Below are 17,977 nucleotides of genomic sequence, written 5' to 3'. Positions count from 1 at the left end.
AAAAAAAAAAAAAAAAAAAAGCATCACCAAGAATCTGTGGACCTTAATTCCCATGTGTTTATTATAATTAAAGACATAATATTACTACTACTGATAACTTCTAAGAATGTTTTGAGAATTAAATGTAAAATGTATGTTGTAACCCCTTTTGAAAATTCTACAAAGCCATAACTTTATTTACAAGAGTTTTCTCCTAGTTCTGTGACTGTTCTCTCTTTACTTTCCTTTTCCCATTTCATTATAGAAGCCCTCTCCAAAATAAATCTTTAGGCTTTCTTCATTTTTCTCTCCATTCTCTTCCTCTTGGGTCCTGATTAATGCAATATTCTATTTAAAATATCTAAACATGTAATATTTCAGTAAAAAAAGATCAAATTAAGCAATCCACAATCTAAGGACTATGACATAGGAAAATAACTCTATGTTTTAATTTTAGTAAAGTTACTGTGAAATGATCTTACCATCTTAACAAAACACTATTTTACAAGTAAGTTTCATGTATCCTTTTTCCCTTCCTCCTTGCCTTCTGTTCTCTTAGGATATTTCTCTTTCTGTCATTCCTTTACAGCTGCTGCACAAAATGTCTGGTCGTGAGCAACATGGGTTTCAGAGATGCTCATCCTCTTTCTGGCGTAGTAGTGGTGATTCATCTCCCTGTCTCAATATTTCTTCCATCTCTGTCACTCCTGTCAACTTGCCTGATTCAAGACTATCACTTGGAATGTTAATACCACCACCTTCTAAATGTGGCTTTCCCAAGCCAGTCAGTGAGAGCAGCATCCCAAGACCTCATGTAATTTGCTAAGCAGATAACTTTTTATTATCCCACTTATTTTGTTTAAACTCTGCCAAAATGTGCTATTTACAAAGTTATCAAAAATTTAGATGTATCTTGAATCAACATGATGTGATCCGGAGCCTTTATGTGCCATTTTTGTTTGTTTACCTGATACCAGAAAGTGTAGAAATCCTTTGTAAATTTCTACACTATCACCACCAAGTATAGGGTGGTGATAGTATAGAAATTTACAAAGGATCTATCAGATATTGTAATTGGGAAATTAGATCATTGGTAAAAGCAATTTCGGTAGAGTTCAGTGCAAAAAGAGCAAAATCTAGATTGCTAAGAGTTAAAGATTGGATGAAGTAAATATTAGGACAGAACGTGTAGTATCTCTTTCAAAGAGCTTAGCCTTGAAGGAAAAGGAAAGAGATGAGAGGCTGGAAGATTAAAGAGGGACAGAGTAAGTAAATTTTTGGTTGGTTTGTTTTGCTTTTAATGACAACCAAGATTTTAGAATTTTTGTATCCTGAAAAAGAGCAGAGATATAGAAGTGAGAGGGGATACAGGAATGGGATAATTAAGGGAATGGTATTGCTGAGTAAGAGGAAAGAGGTAAGGGGATACAATAAACAAATTGTTATAGAAAGGGGGATGACAGCAATTTTCCTGCATGAAAAATAATATACTAGCAATTATTTTAGCTGAGTAGTAAATCCATCACTCTCTACACACATAAGCCTCATTTTTCATCACCTGCATCACCTGTGAATCAGAAAAGTAAACATATTCTGAGAAATCTAATTTTAATATGAACCACTCTAAGCAATCTTTGTTCACATTCTCACAGGAAAAGCACATTTTTCATCACTATTTTCCTCAAAATGGAAATTCTCTTTTTTTAAATCCCTGATCCAATCAGATGGTTTTCAAAGGCGATTATACATATATACCTATTGTCCCCTGTTTGATAAAGTGATGAATGTCTAATTTTTATATTACTTCTTGGCTACAACTTCATGAGATTTTTATTTATCTGTCCCTATATGTGTTCAGTTCTGACCCACACTGTTGTCAGAAAACTCAATGATTTGGGCAGTACATAGGTGATTATTAATTTAGTTTATAAGATAGCTATTTATTACAGAAAACTTGATGAAATCTTTCAAGAATAAAATGTACTGCAATGACTATCAGTTTAGTTATAAATACAAACTAAAATAAATCCTACTTTTGAGAATGCAAAAAAAATCAATTGCATTTGAATGCTTGTATTTAAGAAGGCGAGTCACTTATGCCTAATTATTCCTGTTTAAATGTAATCTTATGCAGAATATCTTACTGAAATCATATTTTTATGTGAATAGTTTCTAATATATCTAAGTCTCAGTTACAAGTAGCAAGCACTTCTATGTATCCAAAACATTCACTGTATCTTTTATATCTATCTGGAATAATATTGTTACCATTTTTGCAGAAATTTTCTATTGCTTTCTTCTTAATGAGCATTTATCATAATTAATAGAACCACATGAAATTGCCAATACTTAACTATTTTTGTTCTACAAAATGGCAAACTCTTATGATTCAACTGAATTTGTTTATATATGTTACATATGCATATGAAATATTTAGCATTACAATGTGTCTATATGAAATACTACCCTAATTCATATTATTTTCATTGCAGGTAGGCAGTATGGCACCTAAGTCGCCCTCCACTGACATCTTTGATATGATTCCATTTTCTCCAACATCCCACCAGTCTTCGATACCTACTCGCAATGGCACACAGCCACCTCCAGTGCCTAGTAGATCTTCTGAGATTAGTAAGCTTTCTCAACAAATCAATGTTCCTTGTTATATTTTTGTACATTTAAAATTATACATTTAAAATGCATAATTAAGACTTTGTGGGAAATTATGTATCTTAACCTCACTTACAATTTTAATTATTAAAGTATTATTTTTCTATATGTATAAATTTCCTTAATTATAATTTACTTTATAATTCAGACTATACTATTAAGACATCTCTATTTGCAACTTTTACCTATTCTGTGAACAATGATATTTTGCTGTATTACATAATAATATAAAATATTAACTATATATCACTGTTTTGGGATTATATTTTAATTTTTTACTTTATTAAAAATAACTATATTATTTTATTATATTATATTAATTTTGACATGTTTAATAGAGCTGGTTAAAATATTTTTGTCATCATAAGGTTTATGAACTTTTTTAGTTGAAAAATTATATAAATTATATGAATTTCATGAGCATATTAACCTTTTGTAAGGGTTTTTTCCTATCTAAAATGCTATAAATTCATTGCTTTTCTGTTTTATCTTTTATATATCTGGAATGAGCATTAAAGTCTCTATCTGATGAATTAGAAAACATCTAACAGATGCTCATTTTCAATATCTTGACTATAATATATATCCATCTGTGCCCTGTGACAGAAACTGAAAGAATAAATCTCAATGGTCATGAATCAGTCACTATGTCTAAAAGGAAACTGAAGAAAGGAGGGTTTTACACATTCTGCTTGATAGCATACTGTCTGGTTTACATTAAGTCATTGTGAATATAACTTGAAGTTTTAGCTTAAGACTTTAATACATGGCAGGGCCCATATTATATTTGTTTCCTCCATGGAATTTAAAATACATTGCTCGTGTTAGGTATTCAATACATGTTAGAGGACTAATTTGTGAATACAAAGTAATAAGACTAGTGTATTAGTCTGTTTTCACACATCTGTAAAGATACAGTCTGAGACTAGGTAATTTATAAGTGAAAGAGATTTAATTGACTCACAGTTCTGCATGGATAGAGGCTTTAGTAAACCCATTGTCATGGCAGAAAATAAAGGAGAAGCAAGGCACATCTTACGTGGCAGCAGAAAAGACAGTACATTCAGGGGAAACTGCCACCTTTAAACCATCAGATCTCATCAGAACTCCCTCTCTATCATGAGAACAGCAAGGGGGAAATTTCCAGCATGATCCAATCACTTCCCACCTGGTCCCTCCCTTGATAAGTGTGGATTACAATTTGAGATTAGATTTGAATGAAGACACAGACCCAAACCATATTATTCCACTTCTTGCTCCTCCCAAATCTCATGTCCTTTTCACATTTTAAAACCAATCATGCCTTTGCAACAATCTCTTAAAGTCTTAACTTATTCCAGCATTAACCCAAAAGTCCAAGTCCAAGGTTTTATCTGAGACAAGGCAAGTCTCTTTCACCTATGAGCCTGTAAAATAAAAGACAAGTTAGTTACTTGCAAAATACAATGAGGGTATAAGCATTGGGTAAATGTTCCCATTACAAATGACAGAAATTGGTAAAACAAAGGAGCCACAGTCCCTATGCAAGTTTGAAACCCAGTGGAGCAATCATTAAATCTTAAAGCTCCAAAATTATCTCCTTTTACTCCATGTGTCACATCCAGGGCATGCTAATGCAAGGTAGCTCCACCCCTGTGAGTCTGCAGGATACAGCCCCTTGGCTGCTTTTATAGGCTGGCATTGAGTGCTAGGCACAGAGTGTAAGCTATTGGTGGATCTACCACTGTGAGGTCTGGAAGACAGTGGACCTCTTCTCACAGCTCCACTAGGCAGTGCCCCAGTGTGGGGACTCTGTGTGGGGGCTCCAACCCCATATATTTCCTTTGCATTGTCCTAGTAGAGGTTCTCCATGAGGGCTCAACTCCTGCCACAGATTTCTGCCCAATCATCCAGGCATTTCCATACATCCTCTAAAATCTAGGCAGAGGCTCCTAAAACTCAACTCTTGTCTTCTGTGCCCCTCCGGGCCCAACACTGCATGGAAACAACCAAGGCTTAGGGTTTTTCCTTCTGAAGCAATGGCCTGAGCTATATCTTGGCCCCTTTTAGCCACAGCTGGAGCTGGAGTGGCTGGCATGCAGGGCACCACATCCTGAGGCTGCACAGAGCAGCAGAGCCCTGGACCTGGCCCATGAAACCATTTTTTCCTCTCAGTCCTCTGGGCCTTTGATGGGAGGGGCTGCCACAGATGTCTGACATGCGCTGGTGACATTTTCCTCGTTTTCTTGGCTATTAACATTCAGCTTCTTTTTACTTATGGAACTTTATGCAGCAGGCTTGAATTTCTCCTCAGAAAATGGAGTTTCTTTTCTACCACATAGGCAAGCTGCACATTTTCCAAGCTTTTATGCTCCACTTCCCTTTTAAACATAAGTTCCAATTTCAAATTATCTCTTTGAGAATGCGTATGACTGCATGCTTTTAGAAAAAGCCCAGTCACATCTTGAATGCTTTGCTGCTTAGAAATTTCTTCTGTCAGATATCCTAAATCATCTCTCTCAAGTTCAAAGTTCCACAGATTTCTAGGGCAGGGATAAAATGCTGCTATTCTCTTTGCTGAAGTGTAAGAAGAATGCTGTCGTAACACCTTGATAGATGTTTAAATATCTACATATTCCTGAGTATGAAAGTTTAATAAATATAGATAGAGAAATGCAGATTATATAATCTATATAAGTGAGTCCCTCCAAGTCACTTCTTGTCATTTCATTTACTAAATTTTTTCTTCCTTATACAATGGGACCTATTTGAAGCAGAAACTTTTGAGCAAATCTTCCTTTTCATTAACTCATTTTTAAACAAACATCTCCTATGTGAAAAGCATTGTTCAGTCTGCTTATGGTATAGTGGAAACCAGGACATTCCTTCAAAGAAAAGATCCTCTGAAATCTAAATTTTGATTTATTGCCTGAGCAACACTAAACTGAGGAAAATAAAAAATAGCAATTGTAATACTCCGCAGTTATATATAAGGAAACAATAAATTTCCATTTGATTAGGATAGTCCTGGCTTATAGATTTTGTCCCAGTGTAACTATTGGAAATACTCCTTTTACTTTTGAAAGTATCTGTAATCGGTTGATAAATTATATGTCCCCCTTATTTATACAATGCTTGCAAGTACAAAGAGATTATAAGAATTTCACAGTTATTAACTTATTTAAAGCAAGAATCTGGGAAAAAAAACAAACATGAAAACTGGAAATGTAAGGCTCCTTCACAATGAGAATCACAGAGCGATTTTACAGGATATGGCAGAAATCAAGTAGCATAAATATTTCTTACATAGCATTGAATTCAGAGAATGTAAATTTCTCTGCAAAATGAAGGTATGACTATGTTACAAATACAAATTTTCATATATAATTTAATATTTTTCCAATTAAGGATACATTTGAATTGATACAGAGGCAAGGAATTTCTTAAGAATTTTATTTTAAAATCTCATAAGAGACAATCTTATGAGATTTTATCTATCAGTGACAAACATCAATTTTGTCATCTATCAATGACAAACATCAATTTTAACTTTGATATTCCTTTAGTGATTAAAAGTAGCAATGCGTATTTTAGAATATATGTACAGAAAGCTTTTTGATACTGCATCCCTGCTGCTTTTAAAAAAGAAATGTATTTCTGGGATAGGAGGCATTTTTAAAGAAACTATCTCATAGTGGCTATCTAGAAAGGTGATGTCATTACATACTACATGAGGCAAGTGCTTTAAAATTTTCTCTGGATAAAAGGAGAGAGAACAGTGCATGAACTTTGAGCAGAGCTATCTGTAAGTCTACTTAGTCCTATGTATGGCTTTACTATTGTGTTGCAAGGCATCAATCAATGGAATTAAGGTAGTCTCAATGAGTAATGCATTAATTTTAACAAATTTAAATTGTTTCAGTAAAATATAGATATTGTAATTTATTAATTAGCAGCACTTTGATGAATCTGATATTAAGAAATCTTCATTAAAAACACAGAAACCTCTCTAGATAATAATTCTTTATAACAAAACTTTTTAATATAAAATGGATCTTTTCTTCCTTACGAATGTTTAACTGGTCTAAGCTCAGGAAAGAACAACATACAGTATAAGTGTGGATTAGTGGCTCATTTGATTATGTAAATATTCATTTATATAATCCTGCCTTTGAAATCACTCCAGCTCACTTCTTTTTATTTCATTTGCTAAATTATTTCCTTCTTTTTAGAACGGGACCTGTTTGGAGCAGAACCTTTTGACCCATTTAACTGTGGAGCAGCAGATTTCCCTCCAGATATTCAATCAAAATTAGATGAGATGCAGGTGATTATTTTAATAGATTGGCTGATAAGTGTTTTATTTCATTTTGATCTGGGACAAAGAGGATGTTATGTACCAAAACTATGGTTTCCTTCAATTATTTTCACTATAAAAACTCACTTAAAATAATTACTTAAAAATAATAATGTACAGTTAGTCCTAAAAATACTCCTACATATGCTAAGGATAAGGTTGTTGGTTATTTAATGGTTCAATTACAATGGCAATAAGATGAATCTTTTTTTTTTTTTTTAATACAAAGTGGCATGGATTCTAATGGTTCATTGTTTTGAAATCCAGAGTTTAAAAGTTATTGAATTAGATTTATAAGATTTGATCTCAGTTTTAACAATTATGAATTTGAAAATTGTAGATGAGAAGATCAGGGAAAATCTCTGTAAGATTAAAATTATTCTCTCTGAAAAGAAGCATTGTAGCTGTAATTCATAACTTTTGGGCTTTTATTTAAAAAGCAGACACCCAGTGACAACTTCTTTAGGAATGTGGTCCAGTTGGGTTTTCATTTCTCTCTCTTCCTTTTACTTTTTTGTTCTAAATTGATCTGAAGTTTGCAGAAATCAGTTTTAAAAGCTTTGCACTATGGACCATTATTTAAAAATAGTCTTAAGAACACTAAAATAAAGTCTTCCCTTTATATTTGCCCTTTATATTTTGGTGAAGTTATTATATCCTATTTTTCATCAAAAAGTTTATATATGGTAGAATCCAGACAGACATCAATTATATGAAGCTGATTGAGAAGAGACAATGAAGAAACTAAAGTAAGGAAAAGGAGGTATTTTTGTTTATTAGTCGGGTTAATACATTCATTCTCTATGCCTCACTTCCTTGAGAAAACAATTATGGGTGAACTCTGGTCTATCACTGATAATTACAATCCTTCTTAGAAAGTTCATTTAAATGCGCTTTTACTCATTTATGACTCCAGCTGTGTAGCAGTCTTATTTTCTAGGTGGTGCATGAGTTCATTTTGTTCTAGATATAGTAACATGCCTGAATTTAAAAGCTGAGTTTCTTAACATCTGCCTTCAGGTTTTCAAAAACTCTGTTATAACAGTGTTTCTCAAGTTGAATGATTCTTAATTCCCCTTTACATTAAAAATTATTTTGGATCCTTAGTATTAACTTACAATTTTTAAATTTTGACAAAAATGTTATAAACAACTTGTCCTTTTAGTTTTTATAAAATTATGACTCAATAAATTATAAATTAAATGAAAGCAAAATTACACCAGTACAGGATGGATGATCTTATTTTTTGAAACTAAAACCAACATATCAAATATCTGTTGATTCCAACATGTATTCTGTCTGATGGAACAGATTTCTTACTTCTTTTCTATGTTTCATATACTATGAAACTTTCAAATGGTGCATGATAATTTAGCAAGAATGCTGTATTTCATATGAAATAAATTCCTTTCCTTTTATATTACTTTTACCCATTGGACATGTACTACTTTGGACTAATATTTTTGTAGTAATAAAGACAAATATTGATGTGGTAGTATTTATTCTCAAGGGTTACCCAGATCATACAGAGTACTTTTATACAATTTTTTTAGATTTTCCTAAAATTGGAAAAAAACATTAATGAGTTTCAAAGATAAACCTCTATCTCTAGATTTTGTTGGAACCAAGTTTGAGACACACTGTATTTTGTGATATGATAGTCAAATAATGTTAAACTGTGGTGGTTTTGCTTTTGCTGTTTCTAATATTTTTTTAATGTCTTTCTTAATTCTTTACTGCTTTCATGTGGGTAGCGCCAGAGATGGTTGGTATATTATTTTTACCATATTTTTAAATAACTTACAACTTTTAAAGCTGAAACTTTAAAACTTGCATACTTTATTCTATAAAAATTCAAACAACAGCTTCATATGGTTATAGGATAATCTGATAGTTATGTTTCAAGAGGTTTCATAAACCATATTTTAAGATTATTTTTCAATGACTTAATCACTAGTGCATTGTCTACTTTCTTTATTTTTTTCTTTTTCTTTTCTTGAGGCAGAGTCTTACTCTATCACCCTACCCAGGCAGGAGAGCAGTGGCATTATCTTGCCTCACTGCAACCTCTACCTCCTCAGCCTCCCTAGTAGTTGGGACTACAAGTGTGCACTACGTACCACACATGGCTGATTTTTGCATTTTTTGTTAAAAACAGGGTTTCACCATGTTGTCCAGGCTGGTCTCAAACTGCTGGGCTCAAGCAATGTACCCAGTTAGGCCTCCCAAAGTGCTGGGACTACAGGCATGAGCCACCATGCTTGGCCATGATTGTTTTAGTCCAAGATTTACTTGCAAGGTCACTTTAAAGTAAAATAATATTTTCTTCATCTAAAGCCTATGATAGCTTTTATTATTAATCTTGCTAGCCTAATGAATCTAATACACAATTTAGCAACTATATTTATCTTTGCATATCACATAAAAACTTAATATAGTACAATGGGTTGTGAATACCTATTGTGTTAATAAGCCTAGTGAGACATTTAGTTTTCATCTTTCATTTACAGAGATTGTAACTAAGCTATTTTTAAGGGAATTGAATTAAGTTTGAAATCACAGAAACATCTCAGGCTTGTAAGCATTTATGCAGAAATGTTAAGCCATATTTCAGTATAAGCAGTTAGAAGATTAAACATTTATTCGAAATCAATAATATAGTTATTCGGTTTGACATAATTTAAATTTTCCAGTATATATCACCAACAGGAAAAAAAGTGGAATAGTATTGATATCCCATGGTGTACCATGTGAGCTATAATAATTTAATACATTGAAAAATAAGCATGGCAAGGTTGCGAAGGATGAAAGAAGCATGCACAAATAGTGTTAAGTCAACACGTTCATACTCTGGGAGAAGATCAGTGTACTGCTGAAACTTACAGCAAATGCCGAGATAAATTTCAGAAGTAATCAACATTTATTTATTTATTTATTATTGTACTTTAGATTCTAGGGTACATGCGCAGATCATGCAAGATTGTTGCATAGGTACATTCATGGCAAGGTGGTTTGCTGCCACCATCCCCCCACCACCTATACCTGATATTTCTCCCCACATTATCCCTTCCCCACCTTCCCTCTCACTATCCCTCCTGTAGCCCCCCCAACAGACTACAGTGTGCGATGCTCCCCTCTTTGTGTCCAAGTGTTCTCATTGTTCAACACCCACTTATGAGTGAGAACATGCAGTGTTTGATTTTCTGCTCTTGTGTCAATTTGCTGAGAATTATGGTTTCCAGGTTCATCCATGTCCCTACAAAGGACATAAACTCATCATTTTTTATGGCTGCATAGTATTCCATGGTGTATATGTGCCACATTTCCTTTGTCCAATCTATCATTGATGGGCATTTGGGTTGGTTCCAGGTCTTTGCTATTGTAAACAGTGCCACGATGAATATGCGTGTGTATGTGTCTTTATAATAGAACAATTTATAGTTCTTTGGGTATATACCCAGTAATGGGATTGCTGGGTCAAATGAAATTTCTGTTTCTAGATCCTTGAGAAATCACCACACTGTCTTACACAATAGTTGAACTAATTTACACTCCCACCAACAGTGTAAAACTGATCCCACTTCTCCACATCCTCTCCAGCATCTGTTGCCTCAGAAAACCTAGGCAAAACCATTCAGGACGTAGGCATAGGCAAGGACTTCATGACTAAAACACCAAAAGCAATGACAACAAAAGGCAAAATAGACAAATAGGATCCAATTAAACTTCAGAGCTTCTGTACAGCAAAAGAAACAACCATTAGAGTGAACGAGCAACCAACAGAATGGGAAAAAAATTTTTGCAATCTACCCATCTGACAAAGGGCTAATATCCAGAATCTACAAAGAACTGAAACAGATTTACAAGAAAAAAACAAACAAACGCATCCAAAAGTGGATGAAGGATATGAACAGACACTTTTCAAAAAAAGACATATGTGAAGGCAACAAACATATGAAAAAATGTTCATCATCACTGGTTATTAGAGAAATGCAAATCAAAACTACATTGAGATACCATCTCATGCCAGCTAGAATGGCAATAACTAAAAAATCTGGAGACATTTAAAAATATTTAGAGTACTATTGAATATTTATCAGACTTTAAATTAGAAAGAAAATTTTATAAGGAAAAGATAAGTATTGACATATAGTATCCGTTTTTTAAAAAATTTGCTGTCTAAAAATATATAAATACATTACATATACATAATTAAAGCAATTAGACAAATAACTAGGAAACTAAAGAATCAACAGATAAATTAAAAAAGTGCCAGTTTGCAAAAGAAGATCACAAGTGGCTTACACATATGTAGACATGTTCTGTCTAATCAAAGTAAACGTACAAATCAAATAAAGAACTGTAAATGCCATTTTAATCTAGAAGATGTTTTTAAACTAATAATCAAACAATACAAGTGAAAGTGTGATAAAATAAACACTCTAAATTATTGCCAGGTCAGAGTTAGTTTAGAGGTAACTCTGGCCTAGCAATCTCTTTAAACAGTAACTTGTTATTAATCTTTTATTTTTATTTGATATCAAAACTTTAAAGTAATCTATTGTGAGGAAAAAATAATTATAAATGTGTTCAAGCTCTATAAATAAAAATACCTAGTCAACATTATTCATAATTTTAAAATGCTGGGAAGCAATCATCATAAAAATTAATAATATTTTATATAGTCATAATAAATTAGTTTTGTGGGAATTTAAAATAATCAGGGTCTGCAAAGATGAAAAGGGGAAGATAGAAAACTATGTATATGTAATATAATACTTATATAAGAAAGTTATATGGCATAAATGTATAGGTATTGACATTATTATTAAAATCATTTTTAAACATCTGTAGATAGAAAAAAAAGACATACTTTAAAATGTAGTGGCTTTTCTTTCCTTAATATGCTTTTCCATTTCAAAATAAGAAAATTCATCAAAATATTTCATGTAAAAAGCATATGGTGAATATTTTAATTATTTAATCATTCTTTTGTGTGACATTAGCTTATGATAATTCCCATCATCGCATAAGTGAATAAAGCCTCATTTTTATTAAGAGGTTTGAAGCTTAAGAGAATATAGAATGATTCAGAGTTTATTAAATTGTGATTTGCAAAGTGGGGCTTATGAAGAAGATCAGGAAATGTGCGGGAAATTTTATCTTAGGAAGAAAGAAAATCAAGAAACCTTATAATATGTAAGGATCCTCAAAAAATCAATTTGGAGAGGCCGGGTGTGGTGGCTCATGCCTGTAATCCCAGCTCTTTGGGATGCTGAGGCGAGAAAATCACCTGAGGTTGTGAGTTTGACACCAGCCTGACCAACATGGAGAAACCCCATCTCTAAAAATAAAAATAAAAAAAATCAGCCAGGTATGGTGGTGCATGCCTGTAATTCCAGCTACTCGGGGAGGCTGAGGCAGGAGAATCGCTTGAACCGGGGACACAGAGGTTGCAGTGAGCTGAGATTGTGCCATTGCACTCCACCCTGAGCAACAAGAGCAAAACTCCATCTCAAAAAAAAGTGAATATGGAGATAGATATTATTGTAAGTGATATACTAACAGGTTATTATTAAAATGGTAATTGACCTCTATTTTACTTTGATGGCTATTCTATTCTATTCTGCTTTTCTGTGTCTGATAACACATTGACAAATAGTATTTTCAGGGTAATTGAAGTGACACTAGTTTACTGTCAGAATGAACTGATAAAATTTAAAAGTGCTGTATGGTATCAAACATTTCCACACATAACTCTCTTTCTAGTTATCATTATCTATCGATGTATCATATACCTACCATTCATAATCTACCAGTTGACATAATACACAGAGCTTCAGATAGTCTAATAAAATAATTTAAAGAAAAATTTATTTACAGTATTTCAGTTTAAAAAATTTATTTTTCTAAGTATTTGCTGGGTGTTTGAAAAACATAAATAAATATGGCAAAATTTATTTTGTGATAAGAACAGATTTTTTAAAAATAATGATATGTACTCTCATATTTACTCAACTAAATAAAAATTCTTTCTAAGTACTGGAAAGACATTTTTAAAAACCTTCACAATGATTACATTGTGCAGCTTAATAACTACTTTTCTCCTCTATATGATGATGTTTATATTGGAGTTTTACAAAGATAAGAACATTTACATACTTATTCTAAATAATAGTAATTTGGGGTATGCAAAATGATACACAATTAGCTAATCTACAGGTAGATATAGTCAGTCTAATTAAATAAAACATCCAAAGCAGAGGTGAATGAAAACCAATCGTTCCCTTTGAGAGACATTTTGTTTTCTTTAGAAATACACTGCTATCTACATATTATTTGCCAATAATGTGTCATGTGGCCACTCCAAATGACAAATTACCTTTCTGAAACATTTCAGTTCTGATAGTAAGAAAAAAAAAGGTAGAGTTTGTATGGAGCACTACCACATTTGCATCTAAAAGGAGACCTACAATATAACCTCCACTTTCATTGATCAGTGCGAGTCTGTGATTTTCATCTTTTTGTAGGCCAATGTGTATAGATTTACAAGAAAGGTTAGGAATGGGAAGAGGTGGTAAGACTGGAGATGGCCCACAGTTCAATTATCTTATGCCAAAAAAAAGAAAAAGAAAAAAAGAGAGAGAGAGCAAGAAAGAGATGGGAGTGGAGAAGGACAGACTCCTTTGCCATTAACTTTTAACTCAAAATCTTGGGGGATAAACAGTTTCATAGCAGTTGTGTTTCTTACACTCAATAAATCAAAGACAACTTAACTTCTAAAATATGCAAAGAAGAGTAGAAGTCAAAGAAGCCAGTCCACTATAAGCAACAGCAAGACTAGTAGGGAAAGCTTTCTCCATGGCAAAGTAGTCTGCAGTTGTGTGTTCCACAGAGGATATGGCATTGCATTTAAAAGAAATATTTTGCCAAGGTTCTGGTCAGGGCTAACCAGGAAGAAAAGGTGAAAATCATCAGGCTATCTTGAGCCTCTCATCATTTTGAAGCCTATCTTAATAATATTTAAATTAATCATTTTTAAAGCTAATAGATTTCAGCTACAGTAGAATGATGTAGTAACTAGACTTTTCTGAAAAAGAAACCTTTATCTTCGAACTACCTAATTTTATGTATTTTCTTCTGTCTCTCATGCATGCTAACTTCACATATCTCTAAAACATTAAAATGTTAATGGGGTCTAAAAGAACTGCTAGTGCTATACATCTATATAAAAATTCAATAAGTCAACATTTGATATGAACTTATTTATTAGTTGATCAAAGCATGAATATTTCAACTTCAGTTCATAGTCTTTTCTATTCACTGATTTTATTTTATTTTATTTTACTGTGAGCATTTCTGATATTAATGATTTTATTCTCTTTTACAGGAGGGGTTCAAAATGGGACTAACTCTTGAAGGCACAGTATTTTGTCTCGACCCATTAGACAGTAGGTGCTGATGTCAAGAACAAGAAATCCTGACTCATGTTAAATGTGTTTATATACACGTCATTTATTATTACTTTAAGATAGGTATTATTCATGTGCCAATATGTTTTTGAATATTTTCATGTTTTGAAAATTATTTCAGTTAAATTTCCTCACCCTCACTATTGATCTGTAATTTTTATTTTAAAAACAACTTCCTGTAAAGTAGATCATACTTTTATGTTCCTTTCTGTTTCTATTGTAGATGAATTATAATTGAAAGACATATTATACAAATATCTGCCTTGTGTCTGGGTTCCATATAGTTAGCATCTTGAGATTTTGTATTCATTTTCCCAGATTTCTAGTTTATTAATGATTTGCCAAAAGCCATACCTTAATGATAGATAACTTTTTAAATTCTGAAGAGATATACCAACGCCAAACTAAACATGTTCTGTTTTCAAACTAACAAACATGTTACTATTCATTAGACAGTTATCATTTCATGTATAAATACTGTTCACATCACTGGGAAAAGGTAAACTTTAAATATAGTGCCACAAGGTCACTTAATTCCTAGCAGGTAAAATTATAAGGATATAAATTCCAATAATAAACCAAATGTATTTAGAGTATTTATTAGTAAATGCAAGGTGATGTTAGTTTTGATCAGTTATACTCCAGATACATAATTTGTTTTATAAAGATAGTGAACAAATGAAAATTTGCTATTTATTAAAAAAAATTAAATTTTATTTCAAATGAGATAAGTTACATTACTATAATGGCGAAGCATCATCTGATTTGATATTCCCTAAAAATCATTTGGAATACATGCTATCTATAGTTTCAGTGATATTACCCATATTTACTTTACCAAATATATTTCTCCTCACTGCATAAGAACTACCCTTCTCATATTTTCTTCTTTGATGAAGATATTTTTCACCAAAGTTTATTTTCTGATACCCTATTATTTTGATACTTTAAAATCTGCACCACCTGTTCTGTATGAATTATCAATATTATTTGGTAAAGTCAATTTGTATTTGTTTTGTTAAAGTCAAAAATCTCAGTTTTTCAAAAAAACCTAGTTGCTGCTCAGTCTAGTCTTGAAAATGAGCAGTAAAATTCTCTTGCATTTCATTCTTGATAAACATGTGACAGACTAATTTGTACTCAGTAAAATAAAAATGTATGGTCAAAATTTCTAACTTGTTTCATCACATTATAAAATAAATAAACTAAATTAATGAAAATGTGACTTAGGTTAGGAGTAGCCCTCAAAAATAGATTCATCTTTCACTCATGGGAATTTTCTTCAAGTGTTAAAGGTACATTTTCACTAGGAAAGAAATCAAATATGCTTACGCAATATATATTTGTGTGTTTTTCCATAATGTTATATGGTATATATGAGCCTTCTTGTTTAGTTTCTTTCATCTGCTAAGTTGTACCTTACTTAGAGGGAAATATATGTTTCATAAGGAAGAGTCTTTATAATTTTGTTCGTCAGATAGTATTTTGGAATTTGTATGAGGATGTTTAGAAGCCTTATAAGTGGCTTTTTTTAACAGATAGAATTTGTATTTTTATTGTACTTTAAAAAGATTTATGTAATGGGTATATATTTAGTGGCCATTTATTATCAATGGTAACACAATAGAGTACTAAGATGGTATTTGCACACTTAAGATATGTTACTTTACCAATTTTTAATGGTAATCAACTCTGCTACTGGCATGATTAAATAGTACATAATCGGTCATTATTTCTCCAGTGCGTTTTTATGAAGATCTGGTTGAAAATTGTATTTCTATGTAAACTCAATGATATGTTTGGTTTTCCTGAAAATAAATGATTTTAGATAAATTAAATTGCATAATTCATTTGTTAAACAATCTCTAATTAATATAGACACATTCTGAAGCTAATTATGTAACAGATTTTCTTGATCATAAATGGAGCTGAAAGAAAAGGAGAGAGTGAGAGAGAAAGGCAAAGAAGAAATAAAGAACTTTACCTCTAACTTCATTTCTTGCAGCCCACACACATTTTAACTTTATGAGCAAATATCATTCAGTTGTGAAAACAGTGAACTGATCCTGCTGGTGAGAGAGGTCATGATTTGCTTCCTTTTACCAGAAGCATCTAGTGCAAAAACTGTATTATGTAAATATCAATTTCATAACTGGAGGCTTTTTTAACTTAGCAATAATATAAAGGCTGATAGTTTTATAAAGATGGACTTGATAATAGAATGTGTGTTATGACTAAGGGTGCAATCATGAAGTTTTGAATCAATTTAAAACATAATGTTAAGTATTTTGGGGAGAGGGGACTCACATACACAGCCTTTGAACACCAAGGAACAATTCATCAATTCATTCAATAAAATTCATTTAGTACTCACTTTATGTGAATAACATGTACTTTGTGCATAAGAAAACATCTAGTAAGTTTGCTAACAGATACGTTAAAGCTATTATTAAATTGACAGGATCCCTGATTTTAGTCAGTTTATTGTCATAAAGGGAAAGTATGGAAAGCCTGTAAATTAATAAATAAAAGCCAATATGTATTACAGCACTGTGTGAACCAAAAACTTCCCTGGGAATATTTATATTTAAGTGTGTTTCAGTCTGGGTACCTCGTACTAGCTGATGTCAGATATCAGACTGCCAATGTGAAGTTTATCAGGACAGGCCAATGGCAAAAAGATTTTCATCTCTTTTTGTTCTTTTATTTTGGATTTGGACTTTTCTAAAAAATTTCAATAATATTATGGGAATGTATTTTCAGTAGGATATCTGATAGATAATATGTTGCATGTCTAAATAGTGATATTTTTTATTCGTTTTTATGTTACTTAGCATAACCCTGAAAAAACTGGCTGTTAATGTTTTTCTATTCCAGTGTTTCCACATATACTTCCAAATTCAATATTTACTCATGATTTTGGGCTTCATCCTCTGTTAAATTACTTGAAGAATCTTGGACTCAATTTTGACAACTGAATTTCAGACTCCACCTAAACTACACCCTTTATAGAGAGCTCATTAATTTGACAGTCATGGTTGGAATTGCCCTTGGACCCCTGCAGAAAGTGTCTTCTTCCTATATGACTTTAGATAAATATTTAAGATCTCCCCCCTCTAATGTCCGTCTCACAAACCTTAATTTGACACAAACCTTAATTCTTGTATATTTATTTCATGTTTTGACCTTTTGTTGTTATGGTCCATGATAATCCACTAATGAAACCCCTTCCCCCAAAGCATAATTTCTCTAGAATTCCAAGTGGGATTTTCTCAAGCTAGCAAGAACACCATCTCCTAAAGTCATTTATGATCTATTTTTTTGCTTTCAAAATATAATCTGAGAAATATGAATATTATTTAAGTAGCAGATAGCATTGTCTTTCTCTGGATTCATTTTTTTCTGCTTTACTTCTTAGCTTCTAATGAGTACTGTAGTACTTCCAAAATCAGAGTTAAATAATGCACAAAAAATGGCATGCTTAAGAAGGAGTCGAGTTTAAAGGCGCACTTCTCGTTTT

General features: G+C 32.2%; 1 protein-coding gene across 22 annotated transcripts in view; it reads left to right on the top strand.

The window, feature by feature from the left end:
* Positions 1 to 16,295, top strand: part of GULP1 (GULP PTB domain containing engulfment adaptor 1) — a 288,807-nt gene extending 272,512 nt beyond the window's left edge. For 14 of the 22 annotated variants that reach the window (XM_017545022.2, XM_037744474.1, XM_037744466.1 and 11 more), the window contains 4 exons: positions 569 to 793; positions 2,472 to 2,610; positions 6,861 to 6,955; positions 14,376 to 16,295. In XM_017545022.2, the coding sequence (XP_017400511.1) occupies positions 569 to 793; positions 2,472 to 2,610; positions 6,861 to 6,955; positions 14,376 to 14,447 (531 nt within the window). In that variant the 3' untranslated portion in view covers positions 14,448 to 16,295. Of the gene's footprint in view, positions 1 to 568; positions 794 to 2,471; positions 2,611 to 6,860; positions 6,956 to 8,739; positions 8,751 to 14,375 lie in introns of all 22 variants that reach the window. The other 8 variants (XM_017545039.2, XM_037744478.1, XM_017545038.2 and 5 more) reach the window with 3 other exon arrangements.
* Positions 16,296 to 17,977: the final 1,682 nt, after the last annotated feature.

The sequence above is a fragment of the Cebus imitator genome, unplaced genomic scaffold, assembly GCF_001604975.1.
Source record: "Cebus imitator isolate Cc_AM_T3 unplaced genomic scaffold, Cebus_imitator-1.0 Scaffold176, whole genome shotgun sequence".
NCBI classification, from domain to species: Eukaryota; Metazoa; Chordata; class Mammalia; order Primates; family Cebidae; genus Cebus; species Cebus imitator.
The sequence above is the reverse complement of the archived record's forward strand: the minus strand, read 5'-3'. Positions and strand labels throughout refer to the sequence as shown.